The 23422-nt window shown below is 41.8% G+C and overlaps 1 protein-coding gene across 2 annotated transcripts in view; it reads left to right on the forward strand.

The window, feature by feature from the left end:
• The first annotated feature begins 8737 nt into the window (after nucleotides 1-8737).
• CLPB (caseinolytic mitochondrial matrix peptidase chaperone subunit B) overlaps nucleotides 8738-23422 on the forward strand; it is a 182149-nt gene continuing 167464 nt past the window's right edge. Inside the window, exons 1-2 of one of the 2 annotated variants that reach the window (XM_051987437.1) lie at nucleotides 8738-9198; nucleotides 11610-11661. In XM_051987437.1, coding sequence (XP_051843397.1) covers nucleotides 8814-9198; nucleotides 11610-11661 — 437 coding nt within the window. In that variant the 5' untranslated portion in view covers nucleotides 8738-8813. The remainder of the gene's footprint in view (nucleotides 9199-11609; nucleotides 11662-23422) is intronic. The other variant, XM_051987438.1, reaches the window with a different exon arrangement.

Consider the following 23422-nt stretch of genomic DNA (forward strand, 5'->3'; position numbering starts at 1 on the left):
TCTCACATTCGATGCTGATGCTGAAGTTGATGCACTAAGACTGCTGCTGTTGAGTGCTTTAAGACATCAGTCCTGAGACCAAAATGGATCCTTTGGTTCCAAAAAATCTCTCCCTCTCAGAAATCCAAAAAAATATTAAAAACTCTCTAATCTCTATCTTGCCTCAGTTACTCCAGCATTATAAGCCATGCCATCTGAGACACAGATCCCCATGGTTTCCGGATATGGCAGCAGTTAAAATTTGAGTTTGCTCTCTGTTCCTCACCCTGGCTCTGCCTTCATTCTCCACTACTGAACTTTGTTCCCTAATTTTGAAAACTCTAAAGGTGGTTTCCAACAGCTGTGTGTGGGGAGTTTGAGGATCCTCGGCTAACTTCTGTTTCCTCTGCATGTCTGAGGCAGACAGACTAATAAAATGCATGCTGAGGACACTGGTCCTCTCTGGACAAGTGGGGTCCAGGTTAGTGTATTTCTTTAAAGCCTCTAAAAGCTACCCTTAAAAGAGGACAGGATTTTACTCAGCTCTTTGGGTAACTTCCTTAAGTTTTTCATGATTAACCTGCTTCTTAATTCCCTTTGTGTGAGACAGTATCGACTACAAAAACAATCAGAGGCTCTCAGAGTAAGAAAAAGCAAAAAGGAGTTTGTTACTATTTCACATATAAGGGCATCTCCCATCTGACAAGGTGTCTCAGCAAAAGGAGTGCAAAGAATAAACTGCAAAACACCAGATTAAATAGAACAGAAATCCTGACTTTTTCTCCCATTATTTGGAGAAGTCTAGGCTTACACCCTAAACCTGGAAATCTATCCCAGAAACAAAAGAATACAAGTCAATAATAATAAACTTTTAATTCAAAGCCATCATTACCTTTAAAAGAAATACATTTAATGCTAATTAAGAGGTGGCGGGAAACTGGAGAGGCCAAACACCTACAACTTTTTTTTTTTTTTAACTATAACTCTATTATTATACAGTCTCAAGATTCAATTAAAGTATAATTTAAGGCTATATTCCCATGAGAATGTCTTCATTCAGTTAATTCCACACACTTTCTTCATACTTCAATGAGGTAGATTAGAAAATGATCCCTTCTCTAACTCTGCTTCCTTCCTGGTAATCCCGACTGGGTTCTTCCACTGGGACAGCCCGGGGGGGGGGGGGGGGGGGTAAGGAGCGGGGAAGGGGGATCTACCAGAGAAGGACTCAGCCATATCTTCCCCATACTTCTGGGCTTGATCCCAGATTTTTTTTTTTTTTCTTGTCTACAATGCAGCAAGAGGAGATAATGATGTTATCATCTTCCTGGGTAAAACCAAATTGAAGAAAGATGTTTTTAAAGCCCTCTATATATTTAGTGTGGTCTTCAGAGTAAGGACTAAATTTTTCCTTAATCTGGGAAAAGTCTGACATTGAAAAAGGCACAGGTACCCTGACTTCCAAACAGTCTCTACTACTTCCCTCAATGGGCAGAATTTAGAAGGGATGGCTGAATCAGGATACTGAAGAAGAGAAAAAAAAGATCCCTCTCTAGTATGGGAGGGACTGAGGAGCAGAATGGGGTGGGGAGCTGGAAGATTTTAGAAACTGACTTGAGATGAGAATCCAGGAGACCAATAGAAAGGGTACTGAGTTGAAGAAATATTGCCACACATAAGGTCCAGTTCTTGATAAGGGGCTGGTCCGGCAAGGGATTCTTGGGGCTTCCTGATAATGACTGCTTAAGGGAACAGATGGAGGGTCCCATGTCCCTGGAGGAGAGGAGAGGAAATCAGTGTCTACTTTCAATTCCCCTCCAGTAGATTTAGAGATAAAGATGATCTGTCCCATCTTTGTAATGAGCCTTAGAATTCCTAGTCCTGTAGCTAACATTGCCTCCTCCGGCTTCCCAGGTAGGGTGAAAAGGTTGCAAAGGTTCCCTAGCCAAGAGGGAACTCTGCCAAGAATTGCAAGAAATTCCAACTCCAGGAATCTTGGTCAAGGAAAGTTTGCTGAGCGTGAAGTTCCTGACAACTCAGCCATCCTAGGTGCTTGGGGTGCCTCCACTTTAGGATAAAGGTGAAATGAGTTTACCTTAACAAGAAGGAAGTAAAATTTAGGATTCCCTGACAGAGCCACCAAATGTTGAGGCAGACATCCCATTAATGCTAGGGTCCTTGAGGCTGTGTAGCAGGTATGGCAAAAGAATTCACAAACTCGGTTTGTCTCCAAGTTAAGGGGCAAAGATTTATTATGCTGCTGATAGCAGGCTAATTTCCCTTGCAACTTTTGATTTAGCAAAGAATCAGGAGCAAGAAAATAATTGTATAGGAAAAAAAAACAAAGATCAGGTTCTTCAACTCACTGATATGCTAATGTTATAACTTAGAACTAAAATTGAAGAGTGGTAGGGGTGGGGTTGCACCCATTACTGAATTCTATGGCTTAGAAGTAAAATTGAGGAGTATTGAATTCTAGGGCCTCACCCCACTGTTGAATTCTCAGAAATTTTATTATTACTGAAAAACAGATTGTTATCTGACAGTTAGCATTGTTTGTGGTACTCCCAGGGCCCTATAGCATTAGAATTATTGCTATATCCTCCCTAGGAGCTACACCACATCAGTGGGTAGATATCTGTTCCCACCAACCTGCTGGCACAGCCTTTCAACAAAGACAGTGGAGAGGGATTCTAATGGTGGTGATCACTCATTCTCTAATCCTAAAATCACGTATTATGAAAAATTGGACATCATCAATGATATGTAGCTTTCTAGGGGAAATATAGCAGTAATACTGAGATCCCCTGACCATAGAATGATATTGTTCTATCTGTCAATGATTTTAAAGTCTCCTGGTTTTAGGAATACTATAGTAAAGTCCTCTAAACATTGCTGACTATCAGATAGACAATCTGCTGGTCAATGATAATTAAGTTTTTAAGATAATAGAGAATAGACCATTATTCCTCAAACCTACCTGTAAGCCATAAAATTAGCAAATAAGTAACATAAAGCTCTGGTCTCTCTAACTTTGTTCCATAAATTTATCTTCTTTCTCCTGGTTCTCTGCTAAATCCTATTGGAATTTAGCCACTTCAATTGATGTTATAATTGTGGTGTCTTTCCCCTTTCCTTTCCCCCATGCCATGTGGTAATCTCCCCTAACTCCACCATGTTTCTCAAGCCCATTTCTCCTCCTTTCAGCTAACTAACTCTTTTAGGATACTAAATCTCTTTCAGAATTTAGCCTGACACCTATGGGCATGTCATAATCTCATGGAGTGCTCCCTTTCTACTGGATAATTATGAGTTTCACTGAGGAACTTGTCTTTCATATGCTCTCCCATTCTATTTCATATTCACTATTCCCCAGTGTCTATTGTATCCCTTCTTTTTGTCTGTTACCTATTCCTCTAAATAAATCTATCTTTTGTCAAAGAAAATGGTCATTATGAACTCTTCACATGATTGGATCCCAACTTTTGGTGCCTGCTATCATTTGGTGCCAAATCCCACACCACAGATCACATCAATCAAGTCCTGGTTTGTAATGTTCACCAGTTTCTGTGATTAAAAAGCTCATATTAAAAATTTAACAAATGACTCTAACTATTGGGATAAAAATCTACTATTTCACAAGAATTGCTGAGAACATTGCTGAGAACACTGGAAAATAGTATTGATGAAATCTAGATTTCAGGATTCCATTTGGTCAGGGAACCAAATGATGAAATTGAATTCAGAGAAACCAAAATGAGATTAGGGTTTCTGGTGGTCAGGGAGTTAAATGATGAGGTTAGTGGCAGATTCAGGATTCAGGGAACCAAATGAAGAGGTTTGGTTCCCCTAAATCCCCTTAGAGATTTGGTGCATGGGTAGGGAGTTTAGGGAACCCCCTTCTGGTGGCACAGAGGTCCTTCATTAAGGAATTTATGCACCTAAAAAGCTAGACTGATAAAAAGAAGTTTATTATAGGCATAGGGAAGTCATGCCTTTGCTATGCATGAATAGAAAGGCTGAATTTCTTAGTGGCAAAATTCCAACAGAGAGATATAAAGTGAAGTCCCGACAGAGAAATATAAAGTCTCATTAGGGGAACAGATGAGGATAAAGAGAGGGTAATGCTGGAAGAAAATATCATTCCATATTTTTGTTCTATAAGAAATGACCAGCAGGATGAATATAGAGAGGCCTGGAGAGACTTACATGAACTGATGCTAAATGAAATGAGCAGAACCAGGAGATCATTATACACTTCAACAACGATACTGTATGAGGATGTATTCTGATGGAAGTGGATTTCTTCAACAAAGAGAAGATCTAACTCAGTTTCAATTGATCAATGATGGACAGAAGCAGCTACACCCAAAGAAAGAACATTGGGAAATGAATGTAAACTGTTTGCATTTTTGTTTTTCTTCCCAGGTTATTTTTACCTTCTGAATCCAATTCTCCTTGTGCAATAAGAGAACTGTTCAGTTCTGCACACATATATTGTATCTAGGATATACTGTGACATATTTAACATATATAGGACTGCTTGCCATCTAGGGGAGGGGGTGGAGAGAGGGAGGGGAAAAGTTGGAACAGAAGTGAGTGCAAGAGATAATGTTGTAAAGAAATTTTTTTCAAAATAAAAAAAAATTTAATAAAAAAAAGAAAAAAAAAGAAAATATCATTCCAGCAGGCAGAGTTTTGCTGCTATGCCAAGGATGGCATATTAGCTCCTCTGCAAAGAGAGGTTTAAGATTGGCTCTTTTTATAAGCCTTGGCTACAAGCTGGGGTCTGCTCTTGATAGGGCTGGCTGCAGCTTGAGCTGAATTTGAATAGGATTAAATAAATCTCTTTAATTCAATGGAAACCTTAATCTGTAGTGAGTGTTATCAATGGGAGTGGTGTCCATCTCTCAGGATCTTTTACAGAGGCCAGGACTCAAGTAGAATCTGTCCTTTAAGGAGTTTTAGATTTTGGGGTCCCTTTGTCAATATGTCATAAATTCGGCAAAGACCTATGTCTAATAAAATAAAGTCAAAATGGATATATGACTTAGACATAAAGGGTGGTACTTTAAGCAAATTAGGAGAGCAAGATATAGTTTGCCCATCAAATCTTTGGAGAAGAGAGGAATTTATGATCAAAGAAAAATTAGAAAATATTATGAAATACAAAATGGATAATTTTTATTACATTAAGTTTATTTATTTTTTACTGAGGCAATTGGGGTTAAATGACTTTCCCAGGGTCACACAGCTAGGAAATACTAAGTATCTGAGACCAGATTTGAACTCAGGTCCTCCTGACTTCAGAGCTCATGCTCTATCCACTGCATCACCTAGCTATCCCGATTACATTATATTTTAAAAGTTTTGCACAAACAAAAGCAATACATTTAAGATTAGAAGGGAAGCAGAAAGCTGAGGGGGAAATTTTTTTATAGCCAGTGTTTCTGATAAAGCCTTATATAGAGAACTGAATCAAATTTATAAGAATACAAATCATTCCCCAATTGATAAATAGTCAAAAAATATGAACAGGTACTTTTCAGATGAAGAAATTAAAGCCATCTATAGTCATAAGAAAAAATGCTCTAAATAACTATTGATTAGAGAAATACAAATTAAAGCAACTCTGAGCTATCATCTCACACCTATCAGATTGGCTAATATGACAGAAAAAGTTAGTAATAAAGGGGATGGGGGATGTGAGAGAATGTGAGAAAACAACACTAAGGCATTGCTGATTGAGTTGTGAACTGATCCAATCATTCTGGAGAGCAATTTGGAACTACACCAAAAGAGCTATAAAACCGTGCATACTCTTTGATCCAGAAGTATCTCTATTGGGTCTGTATCCCAAAGAGATCATAAAAAAGAGAAAAGGACCCATATATGCAAAAATGTTTATAGCTAGCCCATAAACTCCAAGATACCTTGCAAGGGTTAAGCAATCAAAATTTATATTCCTTTAGGCAGAACATCAGCAAGGATTCCTTATATAGACAGAATAAGAGGAGGAAGAGAAAGAAAGGACAGATAATAATAAAAATAATTAAAATGTACACAGGAGATGTATAAGGGCTATTATCAGTATATAAATGAAAAAGGACAGCTGGTGGACCAATGGGTAAAACCATAACAAAAATAAACGGAATAATTAAAGTTAGTTAGGTATCTGAACTATGCCATAGGAGTGAAAGGAAAGTCTCCTGCCTGGTTGGGTAGATCCTCCTCATGTATGGTAATGGTGTCCATCACAAAAACAAAGACTCTCAGAGTAAGAAAGGGTTTATTACAATCTTGAGGAAAGGGCAGCATCTCCCATCTAACAAGGTATTAGTCAGTAAAAGGAATACAGAGTATAAACTTCAAAACACCAGATTAAATAGCTTGAATGCAGAAGCCCCCCCACCCCATCCCCTACCTGGCCTTTTCTCCCATTGTTTGGGGGAGTCCATGCTTAATTCTAATTGTGGAAATCTAACCTAGAAATAAAAGAATACAAGTCAATAATAAGCTCTTAATTTAAATTTCCTTAGAGAACTGCAATACAAGCAAATATCCTTGAAAAAGTCAAAGCCATCATCACCTTTAAAAGAAGTACTTAGATGCTAACTAAGAGATAGTGGGAAACAGGAAGGGACAAACACCTGCAACTTTTTAGCTATAACTCTATTTGTTATTATAAAGTCTCAAGTCACAATTAAGATATAGTTTAAGGCTGTATTCCCATGAGAGTGTGTCTTCACTTGGTTAATTCCACACACTCGGAAAATGAGATAATAATAGCATCAATCTCCAATGGTTATCATGAAGCTAACAGTTGTTTGTAAAGTAATGCCAGATTTAAAGAGCTCTTTAAATACTAGCTTTTCAAAAATATAGCTAGATCCTCTATGAAAATTTTGTGGGAACACCTGTTGAGATTCAGAAAGAGACCCCAAGAGGTTGGTGTTGCAGTGTCCTGAAGTGTCTCAAAAGAATTTGCAGGAACAAGAAAACTGTTCGGTTCTGCACACATATATTGTATCCAGGATATACTATAACCTATTCAACATGTAAAGGACTGCTTGCCATCTGGGGGAGGGGGTTGAGGGGGGGAGGGGAAAAATCGGAACAGAAGTGAATGCAAGGGATAATGCTGTAAAAAATTACCCTGGCATGAGTTCTATCAATAAAAAGTTATTAAAAAAAAAAAAAAAAAAAGAATTTGCAGGCTTGAACCTATCTCTAAGTCAAGAGGCAGTTTATTGTTAAGTCAACTGAAGTGGGCAAATTTCCAAAAGGATTTAGCAAAGAACCAGAATCGAAAAGTAAAATTTATAGGAAAAGACAGAGAGATCTGGTTCTTCGCGTCACTGTTATACTAATTTTATAGCCCAAAGGTACATTAGTCTCAGAAACCCTATTATCTGGCAGTCAGCAAAGTTTGTAGGACTGTATTTTTAAAATCAGGAGACGTTAGGATCATTAACAATAGCACTCTCTGGTGGGGGTGGAGGGAACCTCAGAATTACTGCTGTATTTCTCCGAGAAGCTGCACCCCCTTCACATCTACACAAGAATGGCATGGGCAACAAGCATGGAAGGGTTAAATTTTTACAGCTTGTACCCACATGGATGAGATCATATAGAGCCACAGAGTGTTTAAATGTTTGTGATACAATCTCCTGTATTACATTGTAAACTTCATGAGACCAGGAACCTCATTATCTGAACTTTGCACAGCCCTCATGGGCTAGCACAAGGCTTTGTACAAAGTAACAAGATCGCTGGAGCGACTGCATTCTAGACAGGGGCTAAAATAACCTGGGATCCATGAACTTTTATTTTTACTATTTTGATAACTATTTCGAGATAGTTTCCGTTTATAATCCTTTGTATTTTATTTTATGAGTGGAAAACTATTATTCTGAGAAGGGGTCAGAGGGTTCACCAGATGGATTGCTAAAGAAATCCGTGGTTAAAAGACTAAGGTTAAAAAGTCTGGGCTGGTTAAGCCCAGCTGAGACCTCAGGTTATTTGGGGACTTGAAGTTTACTGGGATGGTCAAGGAACGTCGCTCAAGACAAGTCGAAGTCAGAGCTTGGAGCGGATGAGAGGGGGTGCTGGGGACTATTTAACCGTTCGTTCTCTAGGAAAGAAAGGAAAAAAAGCTGTTTATTTATTAAAGTTTAATTCGAATCATCAACACTGTCAATCACATCTCCATTACTTTCTGAAATACAATCAACAATATAACACGTCCTGATTTGTAGGTTTTTTCGATTTCAAGCTCACGAAGAAAATTTTTACCGACTCCCCGGACCTGGTTCTAACTAGCTCCAGCGCACAGGTCTCCTGCTTTACTTATGCTAGGAACACAAGATAAACAGAAAAGAGGGGTTTAGGGAACATAAACAAGTAAGGCTAAAGGCTCACTGACCTAGATGCCTTGCAAGTATTTATTAATGCAAACTGCAGCCCATTGGTCTACTCTCGCGCTCGCTGGGACTCGAAAACATGGCTAAACAATTCCAGGCGATATTTCCACACCCGGCACTTCTTTCCCCAGCTTGCCTCATCCCCGACAGAACTTCAACTCCCGGCATGCTTCGGGCCTCCGTGGGTGCGTCCCATTATTACTCTAAAGTCGTGGTCTTCTGTGAAATGTAGTTTCCTTGCCTACACTGTCTACGTAATCTGCCGGAAGGTGAACTACAACTCCCGTGGGGCCTTACGCGCCCCACCCCGCGCGTCATGTTAGAAAGCGCCGCGGCGGCCATGTTGGTCTCTACCCTCGCCGTGGCCGGGGCTGGCGCCGGGAGCGCGGGGTTGGCGTAGCTGACATCGCAATGCTGCGGTCCCTGGTGTGGAGGAGGACAGCGCCGGCACCGGGGCTCCTCCTGCGGCTCCTCCGGGCCCGGCAGCCCAGCTCCCGCGGGGCCTCCTTGGGCCAGAGGGGGGCCGCCGGGGGCCGCGGGGAGGCGCAGTATCTCAGAGCGGCCGCTGGGGGGCGGTCCTTGGCGCAGCCGCAGTATGTCGGAGCGGTCTCTTGGGGGAGCCGGGACAGGCAGCTGCAGGGCCTTGGGGCGGCCGCGTGGGGGCGTCTTTTGGCCCCTGAAGAAAGCCCCTCGTCGGGCCGCTGGAGTGGAGTCCCGAACGCGGCTGGACTGGGCGTGTGGGCCTTGGCATCTGCGCTAGTTGCCCATTGCTACAGCAAGAGCCCCGCCAATAAGGGTGATTATCCAGCAGCCTCTGTCCTGTCGGGGTGGGGAGGGGGCAGGGGTCCACCACCTGGCTTTTGGCTCTGGGGTTCGGGGAGGCGGAAGACTCGGGTTCTGCCCTGTTCTTGTCACCCACGTCACTTTAGGACACTATTTTGCAACCATACCAGGTAGTGAGTTTCTTGCCCCTCCAGGTATTCAAGCAGATTCGATCGAATAGTCTGTCGAAAGGAAGGCCAGACCTGGAAGGATGACCCGTTGACCTTTCTATCCCAGATTTAAGAAGCAACTGGGTTGTAGTGCAAAGGCAGAACGCCTGGGCTGGATTCCCTGTTCTGACACTGACCAGCCCTCAGTTTCCTTCTCTTATCTTATAGGATTGTTGTGGAAAAGTCACTTTGTGAACATTGAGATGTAATCGAAAGGTTTTCTTCTAACAAAGAAATAGGTCGAATTGCTTGCCTTTTGTCATTTCCACATGGTGCGGAATCAGTCAGGACTCCTAATTCCTAGTCCTGTGAGTTGATATTGATGAGTTTTCCAAGAAAGTCTTCCTCTGACAGCTCATTGTGTTGTAGTTGTTAAGACTGTGCCATTGGACTACACACTCTGACTGACTCTACTGGAACTACTAATGTATGTCTTACCTGAAGACCAGCCTAGCTATGTTCAGAGAACCTCATCACTACATTAACCACAAACCAATGGACTTTTCAGCCACGCAAGACTTCAACTAAATGTTCCAATTCCATGTATGGAGATGTAGTAGTAGATGGTAACCAGCACTGAAGTTACAAAATTCCTGAAGAATTATTGTTAGAGTCAGCCATGCTTTGCCTCAGATGATTTGGGAGTAGGTAGGAGTAGTGCTTGGGAGGCTCTACTTACTCTGGGAGAAGGAGAGTAAAAAGGATTCCCATGGAGCCTAAAGCTCCACAGGGCAGGAGGCCTAGAATCCTGAAGGACTCAGGACTTCTGCAGACTCCTCCCAACCTTCCAGTCATCACAGAAAGGCAAAGACTGGTGGTAGCAAGAAAATAGAGGTAGCTGGTGTATAGTAAGTCCTTAATAAATGTTTATATAGCCTGGAAGGATGTAGATCCTAAGGGCGCAGGCAGGCACATGGTTCCCTCTGCTTCCTCACACTTCATCTTTGTCTCTTGACTTTTAGATTTCCTGAGAGAGCCAAGTACTTTTGGTTTTCTATGATTCACCTCCACTTTTCTTTCTCTGCCTCTTTCCATGGAACATGGGGAAAGCTAGGGCTTTGCCCATCTGTGTAGTTCTGTGTTCTGCTGGAATGTTTCTCATCCTTCAAGGCTCAGTTCATGTTCAGTCCTTTTCAGGGAATCTTTCCTGACTCTTTGAACCCACAGTGAACTAGATACTGCTAAGCATGTAGTCCTATCCAGTCCTATTTCCTTTTCTACATGTTCTACATGTATAAGTTTGGTCTCCCCAGCCAATCCCCACAATAGGTATAGTTAACAGGGGTCTAATTCAGCACATATTTATTAAGCATTTGCTCTCTGCTAGGCACTGAGCTAGGAAGACAAAACCCAAAGAATCCCTGCCTAAAGGAACCTAAGGATCAGAAGAGTCAATCTCAGCACCACTATTGACTTGTAACATGGTGCTGTCAAATTGTTCTTCCTCCCGGTACCACAGTTTCCTCATTTGCAGAGTGAAGGTATTAGGAAAAATGATGGATGAAGGTATTTGGGGAAAAAAAGGCCCCTTTGAGAGTCAATGAACTAGGGTCCTTAACCTAATTCTGCCACTTAACTAACAGAGAGACCTTGGAATATAATAGTCCCTTTCCTGACTCTGGCCCAGGGGATGAGCACGGTGGCCTCTAGTCCTATCTAGTTTTAAATCCTGCAGTCTTTTGACTAAATCATCTCTGAGGTCCCAGTACCTCAAGTATGAAATTCATACTTGTTGCTGAATTGATTGGGACATTTCTTCTGTCTTTGAAAACCCTTCAGGATTCTGTAGTTTCTCCTTTGGGCCACGAGATGGAGCTAGAAGCCCAGTGCCATTCACCTAAAAGATGCTGCATTCTGCAGGGTCTAGCAGAACTGAAGCAGCTCCACAGGCCCTTTGGCATTGTGTGAGCTCGAGAGATCCAGACTGTAAGCTCAGTTATGTGACTTAGGCAGATTACTCTCCTCTGTACCATTTCTCCTCCATAAAGTACAGGAGCAGTTCCTGGTAGTCTGAAAGAACCTATCCAACCAGCTCAAATTTTTGCCATCCTGTGCTGCCCCTCCCCTAACTTCTGCCTTGGTTCTGGAAGGGAAGCAGAACAGGAATGACAGAACTGAGTTTAAAGAGTTGGGTGTGGGGACAGGTGGTAGAAAAGCTCTAGCCGTGTACCCCAGCCTGCATTTGTAACCTTGACCCATCTTTGTCTTTCTTCAGAAGCTGCCCTGCTGGAAGCTGCCAGGACCAACAATGTCCAAGAAGTCAGCAGGTAAGAACCACATCTGTCCCTGACCTTACTTCTTCTCCACCCAAAAAGTGTGTGAACCTAAAAAACACGGGGTGATTTAGTGTTCATTCTGGAGAATGTGTTTTTTCTGGGTAGAGTTATAAGGAGACTTGCATTGTGTTTGGGCCTTGCTTGACCTGTGATCTGAAGGAATCAGCCATGTATTCCCCACTGTGGGAGATACCTTGGAGATTGGAGAAGGGGATTTACGGGCCCTGAAGCCAGTGTTTCATCCTCTTGGGAGGATGTTTTCCCTGATTGAAGCTGAAAGGCAGCTAAGCTTCCACCAAGACATACTGCTTTGATTTCTCTCTCATTTTATCTACAGCATTAATACTGATTCTCCAGGGGTGTTTTTTAGTATTAACATTTGAGGCTTGATTTGTTTTTTTTGTTGTTGTTGTTGTTTTTTTAATAAGCCACTTTGGAACAGAGAGGATAAGAGTGAAGTTTCTTAAGCTAAATAAATATGATTGAACAGGCATCTAATAAAAGAGCAATGAGTAGTCTCAGAAACCAAGCACAGATGGCAGCTCACTGTTATCAGAACCATTTATAATAGCTGGCAGCTTCCATGGGAATCTGGGTAAACCAAGTTTGAATGTGCTTCCCTTCCTTCCCACAAACAACATTTCTCTTTGCTCTGTGCTCCTCCAGAGACAACAGAGACCCCTTTTCCTGCTGATCACTCCAGGTTCTGTGACTTATTACAGTAGTGATTGGCATCTTCTCCAAACTTATTTGCTTGTTTTCTAGGTAGTGACATTTTGCAAAGTTACAATAGAATAAGAATTCAGCCTTCAGAACTTGGAAGGTGGAAATAGGAGGGCTTTTTGGATTAACTTTGAGCTCTTCACATTCTGTTTTTGCAATTATGTTTTGATATCTTACTAAGCTATCTCACACCTATCTTGTAACATAAAGGAGACACCATCATTAAACAATTAACTTCTTGAATTCAACAAACTTTAAGCTACCAAAAATATACCAAGCAATCTTTCTTGATAATTCTTAGGGTTTCCACTGAACAAAAGTTATTATCTCACATTAGTGTCCTGGGCTATAAGACATTGATGGGATTTTTGAAGTATAGGGAACTCAATGGGCCTCAAGCAGCTGGATTTTGTGAGTTGTGTATCCCTTATTAATAATCTTTCTAATAATAACTGACATTTACATATATATAATCTCACTTGAGTCCAGGACCTACTATATAATTATACCAGGTACTGTGCTAAACATTGGAAATACAAAGAGGAAAAAAAAAATTGTGTCTGACTAAAATTGAAGAGACCATAAACAAATATGTTGCTATCTACACAGAATGAAGGTCCTAGAAGTAAGAAGGGTTGTGTTCATTTGGGTCAGATTCTTCATGATCCTGTTTGAGATTTTCTTGGCAAAGATCTTGAAGTAGTTTTTCATTTTCTTCTCCAGCTCATTTTATAGATGGAGGAAACTAAGGCAAACAAGATTAAATGACTTGCCTGAGATCACACATCTAGGAGAGGTGTCTGAGACCATAATTGAACTCAGGGAGATGAGTCCTTGCACTGTATCTCCTGCATCACCTAGTTGCCGTATCAAGAAAGGTTAGGACAGGCTTTCTTTGAAGATGAGACTTTAGTTGGGACTTAAAGCCAAGGAACCCAGGAGGTGGAGATAGAAGGAAGGAAAGGACCTGGAGAACAGCCAGAGAAAATGCGCAGAGCTGAGAGATAGAATGTTTTTTGGGAAGCAGCCTGGAAGCTAATGTCACTGGATCTAAGAGGACATGTTGTAGAGTAGGAGGAATAAGGTGGCAGAAGACAGGAAAGTTAGGAGCAATCTAGGTTCTTAAGAGGTTCAAAGGTCAAACAGCATTTTGTTTTGAACTGGGGAGGCAAAGGGAGCCACTGCAATTTTATTGACAAGGGAGTTGACATGGCAGGATCTCATTTGAGTCCACAACAAGTCTGGGTACAGGTGTTATTATTTCATATATGAAGAAATTGAGGCTCAAGAGAGAGTAAAATTTCTTGCCCATGGTCACTCAACTTTTTCTCAGAGGTGGAAGTTGAATGACTGTTCTAACCATTATCCATATCCCCATTCTTCCCCCACCCTGCCCTCCTCACTTCTCTGGATTTCTGCTTTTAATTTTCCATATGGGCAGGAAAGATCATCAAACTTGATAAAATTGCATATAACCGGACTTTGAGGGAAAACTCAAGAACCTCTTCTTTAATAAAAAATATGTGAGATTAAAAAGAAACTTTGATCAAAAAATTGGGTGGATTTTGTGACAGCTGTTTTGGTTGTCTTTTTAAAAGTCTCCTTCCTAGTCCAGATTCATTTTGGATCCAGGAGGAATGAACTATAACATTTCACTTTCTAATACTAACTTGTGCTTTTGTTGTAAACCAAGGTTTACAAAGTTCTTTTTTTTTTAACAACTACTTTGTGAGCTATGTAGAGCAAGTATTATGGTTCTTATTTTATAAATGAGGAAACTAGACCCAGGGTAACTCACTTGCCCAAGATCATGTGGCCAGTAAGGGATGGAACTGAGATTTAAATCCGGATCACCCGAGTCCTCTGACAAGATACTTTCTTCTGTCTGAAGGGTTTTTAGACTTAGTTTCCTTTTGTTCATCCTCAGTTACATCCAGAATCTTAGGAGAATCAGAGGTTCAGAAAAATTGTTCCTGCCCCAGGGTAGCCAATGCTTGCTTTGGGGAGACAGGAAGCACTGGGCTTTACTTGGGCAATGCCCAGGACTCAGGGCCCTACAATTGTCTGATTTTCAGGCCCTTTTGGTCTTACAAGATTGGTTACTTCAGAGGTACCTTCTCTTAATGTAAGAGAACTAGAATATAGTGACCCAATCTCATATTTGAATTCTACTCAAGGAGTAAGGGCCTTTTACAGAGTACTTGCTGATTCCCTAAGGTCTCTTAGGCTAATTGACAAGCTGGAAGAGACTCTTATTTGACATATAGGAAAACTGAGGCCCAGAAAGAAGCAAGGGTTGCCGAGGTTTCACATCTCTTAGTGTCAACCAAGACCAGAATTCCAGGTCTCCTAACTTCTAGAATAGTACTTTTCTGCTATACCAAACCTCTAGCTTTAAAAAAAAGTCTTATTTTAGTGTTACAAAAGCAGAGTGAATAGATTACAGAGGATGAAAAGCACTGCAGTGATTAATGATTTTTTTCACTCCCATAGCGTGAGAACTGAGGCTCAGATGCAGATAAGGGGCTCAGTCATTCATCTGTGCCATATAGACTGTGCCTCCTGGTGAGGCAGGAGGATGGGAAGTGCAAGAGGAAGTGGCCTTGCCTTTCAAAAGGCCTCAAATGTGTGAAACATTAGCAATAACTCCCCATGTGCTTAGCCCTTGACGTCCACTATTTTACTCAGTTCTGTGACTGTCCTGATTTTACAGAGGATTAAAAACAGAAGTTTACAGAAGACAAGTGATCAAATCTCACAGGATAGAGCCAGTGTTCCCTCCTTGGAATATCTGGTACTAGAGAATGGCAGTGTTGGCTGGGGCCTTAGGACTTGTGTCTTCTGGTGGAATAGACTAAGATTGTAATTAAGCCAAGAGCTGGGGCCCAGATCTCATGGCACTCTTCATATCCTCAGCTAGAGAATAGCTATATCTTATTTGTGTAGGGTAGGAATTCAGAGAAGTTTGTATGTGCTTCCTTAGTCAGGTCTTGTCTAGCTGTTTTATGTCCATGTCTTGTTCCTGCTGCTACTCCACAAACAAAGATGGTGTCTCGGTCTTTGTGTCTCCCAGGTGCTACATCCTAGAGTAGTTTGCCATTTCCCTCTCCAGCTCATTTATAGATGAAGAAACTGAGACAAATTGGTTTAAGCTCACACAGCTAGGAAGTGGCTGAGGCATGATTTGAAACTGAGTCTTCCAGATGTTGGTCCCTGCACTACTTAGCTGCCCTCCTATTTGTGTATCTGGGAATAAATAAGTTCTTTTATCCGAACTGTAGCCTTCTTGTCTCTAAAACAGAGACAGCAAAGCTTGTGTTGCTATGGCAGAGGCACCCTATGAACCATAAACCTCGAAGAAGTAAGGCTTGTTTTCCTTTACTTGTTCTCAGGGTGATGGTGATAGCAGTAGGGGCCAGCTCATGGTATCTTCCTTCTGCTCACCCCCTGATAGAACTCTGGGCAGCATCTGGTCACAGTCCCCAGCCCCGCTGAGGTGGTAATCTGCTGGCCCATTAACAGCCATCCTTCTGTTTAGAAGGCCCATAATTGTATAGTTACCCACTCTGGGACCAGGCTTGCCAGGGAGCCCAGCCACTCACTATAGGGCTGCCACCAGGGACTGCTGTGGGAGAGAGCTTTAGGCTCAGAGGAAGGAGATTGGCATTCAGGCTCCAGCTCTGCCTTTAGAGATGGCCACGGGACTTTGAGTGGCTGCTGCTCTCCCTCTCCTGCTGTAAAACAGGAGTAACCTAATTTAACAGGGTGAGTATGGTGAAGCTCAGATCCAGTAGTGTTTGGTATAACACTACTTTGTAAGCTGGGTACATCTATGTAATGCGAACTGTTGTCACCTTAGTTGTCAGACTAGAAATGGAAGGAACCTTAGAGCCCACCTCCTCATTTTATAACTGGAAATGAAGGCTCAGAAGGAGGATTTGACCAGGGTTTGGTGTCAAATTTGAACCTGGTGCAGCAACCTGTCCACTGTGTCATGTTGCCTTTCTGGTTAATATTAACAACATTTTATAAAAGGGCTGCCAAGTACAAACAGTGAACATCAGAGGATTTGAATTCAGGTCTTCATGTTCCAGACATTTCTCCCCTCTGCCCAACCAAATAAACTGCTAGGGATCCTTTGTGGCCCAGGAGAAAGAGCAGGGAACCAGGGTTCCAATCTTGGTCCTACCACCAACTTGCTGTGGATCCTAGGAAAAGTGACCTGCTAATCGTCGGATTCGGTTTCCTTTCCTGTAAATGAGGAGTCTTGTTTTTTCCACTTGCGCAGATGCCCCCTTAGTTCAGGCTGCCAACCTCCTTTCTGCCTTGCACTAAGACCAAATGGCCTCCCTGACTTCTGTCTCTCCCCACTCCCATCTTCTATCCAGCTGTCACAAGGATTTTACTCCTTTGTAAACCTGACCGTGTCACTCATCTCTTTGATAAACAACCTTGATTCCCTATACTTCTCATGTAAAATCTAAACTCCTTTTGTCTTGTAAAATCCTTTACATCCTTGTCCCACCCTGTCTTTCCAGGCTCATTATATTCTTCTTCTTCCCCAACTCTTTCTGTTCCTCACACACAGCTCCTCAGCCTCTACCTCCATGATTCTGCCTGGAACGCACTCCTCTCACTTTTACTCCAGAGAATATCTCCCCTCCCTTAGGACATACCTTCCATTCCAAGCCTCTTCCACCCCTGGGACCTTCTCCCAAAAAACAATCTTCAGTTTATTTTGTATGTGTCTATTCTATAAATATACATGTTGCCTCCTTGATAGAATATAATAAGCCTCCTAAGAACAGGAATCTTGCATTTTTTATAATTTCCAGAGCCTAGCATATAAAAGGTGCTTAATAAATGCTTTGTTAATGGATTGAAAAAAATAATTCTAACAACCTGAATCTCAGACATGGCAAATGACTTTCCTAAGATCCTAAGATAATTCGTGACAGAAAGAAATTAGACAAAAAGACTTTTATAGAAATCAAAGAAGGCTTAGAGCTGAATTTGTTAAAAGAAAATCCTTTGGTCATTTAGCAGATCCTTGCCTTAAATTTACTGACAGGTGTGATGCCATCTTGCAACTTTTTTTCTGTGTGTATATGTACATACCTGCCTGGTCTGTAATCTATCTCAATCACAAAGCCTTAAAATAAACTATAAGATTTAGATGCACATTCAACCTCCCTGGACCTCAGTTTTCTTGTCTGTAAAATGGAGGCATTGGATTAGATGCTCTAAACTTGGTTCAGATTAAGCCTTGTTACCATATATTTCAGGGCCTTACATATAAGTAGGAAGGTATTAGTTTATCTTGTATGAAAGGTATTGATTAGTCCTAAAGTGATAGGAAGCATGTTTGCTATTCCTTTGAACATCTTGCCCCTTAATTCTAGCCCAAACTATGTGGGACACATTTTTTTCAATCTCCCTTCCCCCAATTTTTCAATAGCTGGAAGGAGTTGTAGAGAACTAGTCCAATGTTATCATTTTGACAAATGGGGAAACTAAGACTCAGGGAGGTAAAGCTACTTACTTAAGGTCACATAGCTAGTAAGTGGTAAAAACAAGTACTTGAACCCAGCTCATCTTTTACCTTAGTTTCTAATAATCTTTCTATTACCCACATTGTCCTGACACAGTAGACCAGGCAGAAGCCCCCTTTGAGCCATTCCAACAGAAACCATTGTCATTGAAGAAGTCCCAGCTTCTGGTTGCTGTGCTTCCACCTGTGGGGAGGGGCAGGGGGTGGCTCCCTGAGGCTGAGCTTAAACTCAAACATGCCCTCCAGGCTCCCTTCTCTAAGGGGCTGGGGCTGCTGCATCTCAGTGAGGCACTCACCCAGAACTCTGGAGATGGCCAAGAGAAACAAAGCACATCTGGCCAGTCCAGGGTAGGGGGATGGGGAGGGAGGGAGGGGGGAATAAGAGAGGGTCAGGTTGGGAAAGTCAGCTCTGCTGTTTCTGTGGTGATATCCCAGATGGAGAAAGGCTTTCAAGCTCTCAGCTCCTGTTACCTTCAGAGTGCACCAAGGTGAAAGGCAAAACAGCAGGCCTTTCCCTGCTCCCAAGAGGCTCGATTACTGTGGGCTCTGGCCTCTTAGACTGATTAACCCAGTCATTTAGGAGCCCAGATGCTGCTTAATGAAGGGGGCCTGGTTTCCTGAACTTGGGGGATGTGTGGATGGGTATTTATAAGATAGAGATTTCCTATCCTAGTATATATCTGTTCTATTGATCAAGCAGATTTTCACTTGTTTCCTGCCATGTATGGAAGGCCTTGTGTCAAGCCTGGTGAGGGCTGCAAAGATGTCTGTGACCCAGAACTACATCTTAGGGCAAGACAGTGGCAGATTGGAGCACTTCCAGAAGAGGGAAAGCGAACATGAAGCTAGGCCATAACAGAAGCATTCTGAAAAATGGGATAAATAGTTTGGCTAGAGGTTTAACTGAGCTTTGAGAGAGGGTGGACCCACAATGGACACAATCACCATCTTTCAATATTGAGAAGACGACATTCAATTTGCTTGGAAGGTATAAAAATTAGAAGAAATAAGAAAAGTCACAGGGAGACATATTTCAGTTCATGAAGGAAAGATAGATTCTAACAATCTAAATGGTCTCATGGTAGAATGCTTCCTAAAGAGTTCTCCACTATGAGTCTTCCTTCCCTTACTCCCAGTTAACAGGCTTTTTTTCCCCCTCCTTCCCACCTCTCTCGACCCCATTGAAAGAAAAAGAAATTTTGTAACAAATATGCATAATCAAGCAAAATAAACTCCTACTAGTCATATCCAAAATCTAACATGTCTTAATCTGCACTCCAGGACCTTCCTCTCTCTATAAGGAAATGGATAACCTTCACCATTAGTGAATTTTTCAAAGTGCAACTAGTTCTTCAAGCAGATGGTGGTGGGACATAGAAGGTATCTTGCACTGGAAGGCCCCTCTTCCAACTCTGAACATCACATAGAAGATTAGACTCGATTAAATGGGAGCAAGAACTAAAGGAGAAAGATCACACTTTTTACTTTGCTTTTTGCTTTAGCTGACTTGGGGTCCTCTGTTCTCATCCTACTTCTATATCTTATGATTTCAACATAACCCTTAGCTGTGCCAAGAGAGGACAAGTTCTCAAAGGCCCCATCAAGGTGGAAAGGATTTTTCTGTTTATCCAGAGAGCAGTTTGGCCAAATCTAGAGAGGTTGCTCATCCCCAGGCTGGCCACGGTATGGCCACAGCACGATCATGTTCTCATTTTTCTTTTGAAACTCCTAAGAAGGCTTGCAGTCTTCTTAAGTTGTATAAGTGAAGGATTCAGATCATCTCTACAACTGATGAAAATAGAAATCTTTAAGAATGTCACTGATCTTAGTAAGTCATTTACATTCCAGATCTCTTTCCTCATCTGTAAAATGCAGGGATCTGGAACAGATTGTCCCTTTACAGCTTCCCTGTGATTTTGTATCTTGAATGTTCTTTCCAACTCTCAATTGGGAGGGAGATTGGGATGCCTGGCATTTGATTTCTGGCATATGATTCTAAGACTCCTAATGATAACAGTCCCTGAAATAAAATCCATACCTAGAAAAACCTGATGGATGCTTCCTTATATTATTAGTTCTGTGCCTTAATAGGGAAATAGGAGCCCAGAGGAAGGAAAAATCACCTTGCCTTGGTGTGGCCCAGACAAACTTCTATTAACTGACTCTAACCTGACTTGCTAGCTTTATGTTCCACTATTCCCCTCCATCTACTCGGATTTGCAAATAAACTGAATTACCATCTGTTCCCTAATTTCATCTGATTCTTTCCCACTTCCCTGGGCTCTTCTATCATATCTCTGTGTTTGATATCCTATTCCTCCTTAAGACAGCTCAGGCATCACTTCCTCCATGAAACCTTCCCTGATGCCCCCCGCCCCTGGTTTCAAGAGATCCCTCTTCACCTAGTATCATATTATGTACCCATGATATCCGTCTATTAAATTATTAAGCTGCTCAAGGTTAGCACCAGTGTCTTTTTTTTTTTTTTTTTAATCCTTGTAGCTATAGCATCAAGCACAAGACCCAGAATGTAGTAGGTCTTTTTTGAATATCGGACAAATTACTGAACTTCCAAGTTCACTGCTCTTCTAAATATAGTATTCATTCACCTAAAAGTTGTGTTAATCAAATCCTTTTAAAAGCAATTAGGTGACTTGCTGCTTTCTAAAAAATCAAAAAGCAACATGTCCCTGACTAATCTTTTTTGAATTAGTGAATCTGATCTTCCTTGATATATCATGCTCTCAGCAGAGTGTACATTTGTATGTGTATATATTTGCTTAGGGGGGAGAGCAAGCTCATGTTCTTTAGCTACACAAGTTAGACCTTGGACCAGTGAGGAGACATTAGAGAGAAGTCGATTTCAGCTCATAAGAATTTTCCAGCTGAGCTGTTTGACACTGGGATGGGCTATCGACTGAGGTTCATGAGCTCCTTGGTACTAAGAGTGTCCAGGCAGAGACTGGATGATCCTTGATTGGGAAGGATTTTGGCACTGTGGAAAGAAAGGTAGAGTAGCCAGTTTTTGAGGAGCTCTAGTTCTATTGCTGTTGGGTCATTTCAATCCCATTTGACTTTTTGTGACCCCTTTTGGAGTTTTCTTGGCAAAGATACTACACTGGTAGTTTAGCTCTCCAGTGTTTAGCTCTGAGACATTTTAATTCTAAAGATTCTTTGGTTCTAAAATTTTGTAGTTAGGATAACAATACACATTATATAATTTATAAAATACACATTTATAAAATTTATAAAGCATTTTCTTCATAATAATGCCATATAGTAGGTAGATAGTCTAAATGTTTATTATCCTCATTTCACAGATAAAACAGAGGCACAAAGAAGAAATGACTTGGCTGTGATGAGCTAATGAGTGTTGACCAGTGGTAGGATTCCAAGACAATCTTTATTCCTTTCCACCATGTTACCTTCTGACTCTGGGACTGTGAAATATTGATTGAGATCCTTTGGTTTTTAGAGTCTGATTCTGTTCTATAGAGCCAGCCTTCTCTGTGATAGAAAGATTAAGGACTTGTTGCCTTATATGTTTTCCCTTAGTAGCAGGGTGTCTTGTTTTTAATGTCTTCTGGTACATTAGATGGGACTGTGATGTTAGAAACTCTGACACGGCTCCTTCCTGCCTTTGAGAATTAAGAACTCAATCTGACAGGTGATGGACTCTTGCCTGGAGCATCTGCCTCCCAGAGCTTAGTGTTTAATAATGAGCTTGTACTGTTTTAGATTGTGTGTAATTGTATCAAGGATGACTTCCACTCACCCAACTAGACAATGAGCCAGTTGAGGGCCGGAATGCTGACCATACCAGGAGAACGACCCTTGGTGAAGGACTAACGGAAGTCTGGCTTTCAGACTTGGCTATATCATTGAGCAGCCAAGTCACCTCAAGAGTCGTTCAGCTGTTTGGGCTTGTAAAGTGAGTGGATTGGATTAGAGGGCCTCCAAAGATCTCTTTCAGTTCATGCATTCTGCAGACCTTCTCTCTTGTATCCCCCACAACACTGAGCACGTAGGTGCTCCAAAATGTCACCAAAGTGACATTGCTAAGTTGGGATCAAGGTGTACTTCGTACAGTGAGTCCAGCTGTGTCCAGTTAGACCAGAACTTGCCAGGCTCCCACAGGCTGAGTCACAGAGAGTCTGTGTGGACACTGGAAGGAAGGGAGAGGCCTTTGATCAGATACCCTCAGTGCTCACTGTTGGGTTGGTATGGTGCTCAGATACCTTGGTCACCACCAGTATGCTAAGTGACGGGGCATTGTGCTGGCAGAGAAGGAGCTGGCCAGGGGGAGAGCAGCTTCCTGTTCCTGTTACTTATTAGCTGAGTAGCCGTAGGCAAATCTCATTTCTTTGACCTCAAAGTTTTCCTATACAGTGGGTCTGCTGATCCCTACAGGTTTGATGCAAGGAACTTCATAAAAATGAAGCCCAGATTGAAGATAACGTTTTCATATTAAATCTGTAGTTTACAAAAGCTCTGCTCCAATGCTTCATTGTGCCATGGGGTAACCCTTCTTGAAACTCTGCTGACAGCGCTCCAGCTCTGGCATCCCCTGCCAAGCTAAGGGGCCTTTGCGTTTGTGTGACTACCGTCTGAGGACCAGCCAACTAAGTAAGGGCAGAGAGGGTGAACCCCAGCTCTCCAGAAGCAATGAAGAGGGCAGGTAGCCACCTTTTTGCACAGTCTAGAATTCTTAGTGACACAGATTTTTTGATCCTTTCCATAAATATCGTTGGTGCTGCAAATGTGAAATCCTTGCCAAGATGATTATTAAAAGATTATGATGAAAGAAATGAATTACATAAACATGGACATTCTTTGTGAATAAAACCCAAAAATATTCAAGGATTTAAATGTTCAGTAATTTTTTAGTCACATTTAACTTTTTCATGACCCCCATTTGAGGTTTCCTTGGCAGAGATATTGGAGTAGTTTGTCATTTCCTTCTTCAGCCCATGGAAACAGAGGCAACCATAGTTAAGTGACTTATTCAGGGTCACAGAGGTAGTATACAACTGAGGCCAGATTTGAACGTAAGATATTTCTCTGACTCCAAACCTTGTGCTTTATCATTGTGTTACCTAGCTGCCCCAGATATAAGGAAGTTGCATTTAAATGGAACAACAGGCATATAAAAGGGTTGGCAAGCAAAGCAGGTGACAGAAAACATTGTTTCATAAGGCACACTGTTGAAAATTGGAGCCCAGGGAATGGAGTGAAAGATAATTCAAGAGATTGGCAGTTTGGGGAAAGTGAGAGTAGAGCCCTGGGACCCAGAAGGCAGCCTGGGATGTGCATTGGGCAGAACTTCTCGTGGGTGGGCAGCCATGAGGAATTTCACAGGTTGAGGAAGCGTAGCTGAGTTGCCCACTGTACAACTGGATATAGATAGAATAACCTATAGATAAAGATAGAATAGATAGAATAACCGATTCTAAAGTGTAAGAGCACACCATATAGGAG

The sequence above is a fragment of the Antechinus flavipes genome, chromosome 3 (genome assembly GCF_016432865.1).
Source record: "Antechinus flavipes isolate AdamAnt ecotype Samford, QLD, Australia chromosome 3, AdamAnt_v2, whole genome shotgun sequence".
Classification (NCBI taxonomy): Eukaryota; Metazoa; Chordata; class Mammalia; order Dasyuromorphia; family Dasyuridae; genus Antechinus; species Antechinus flavipes.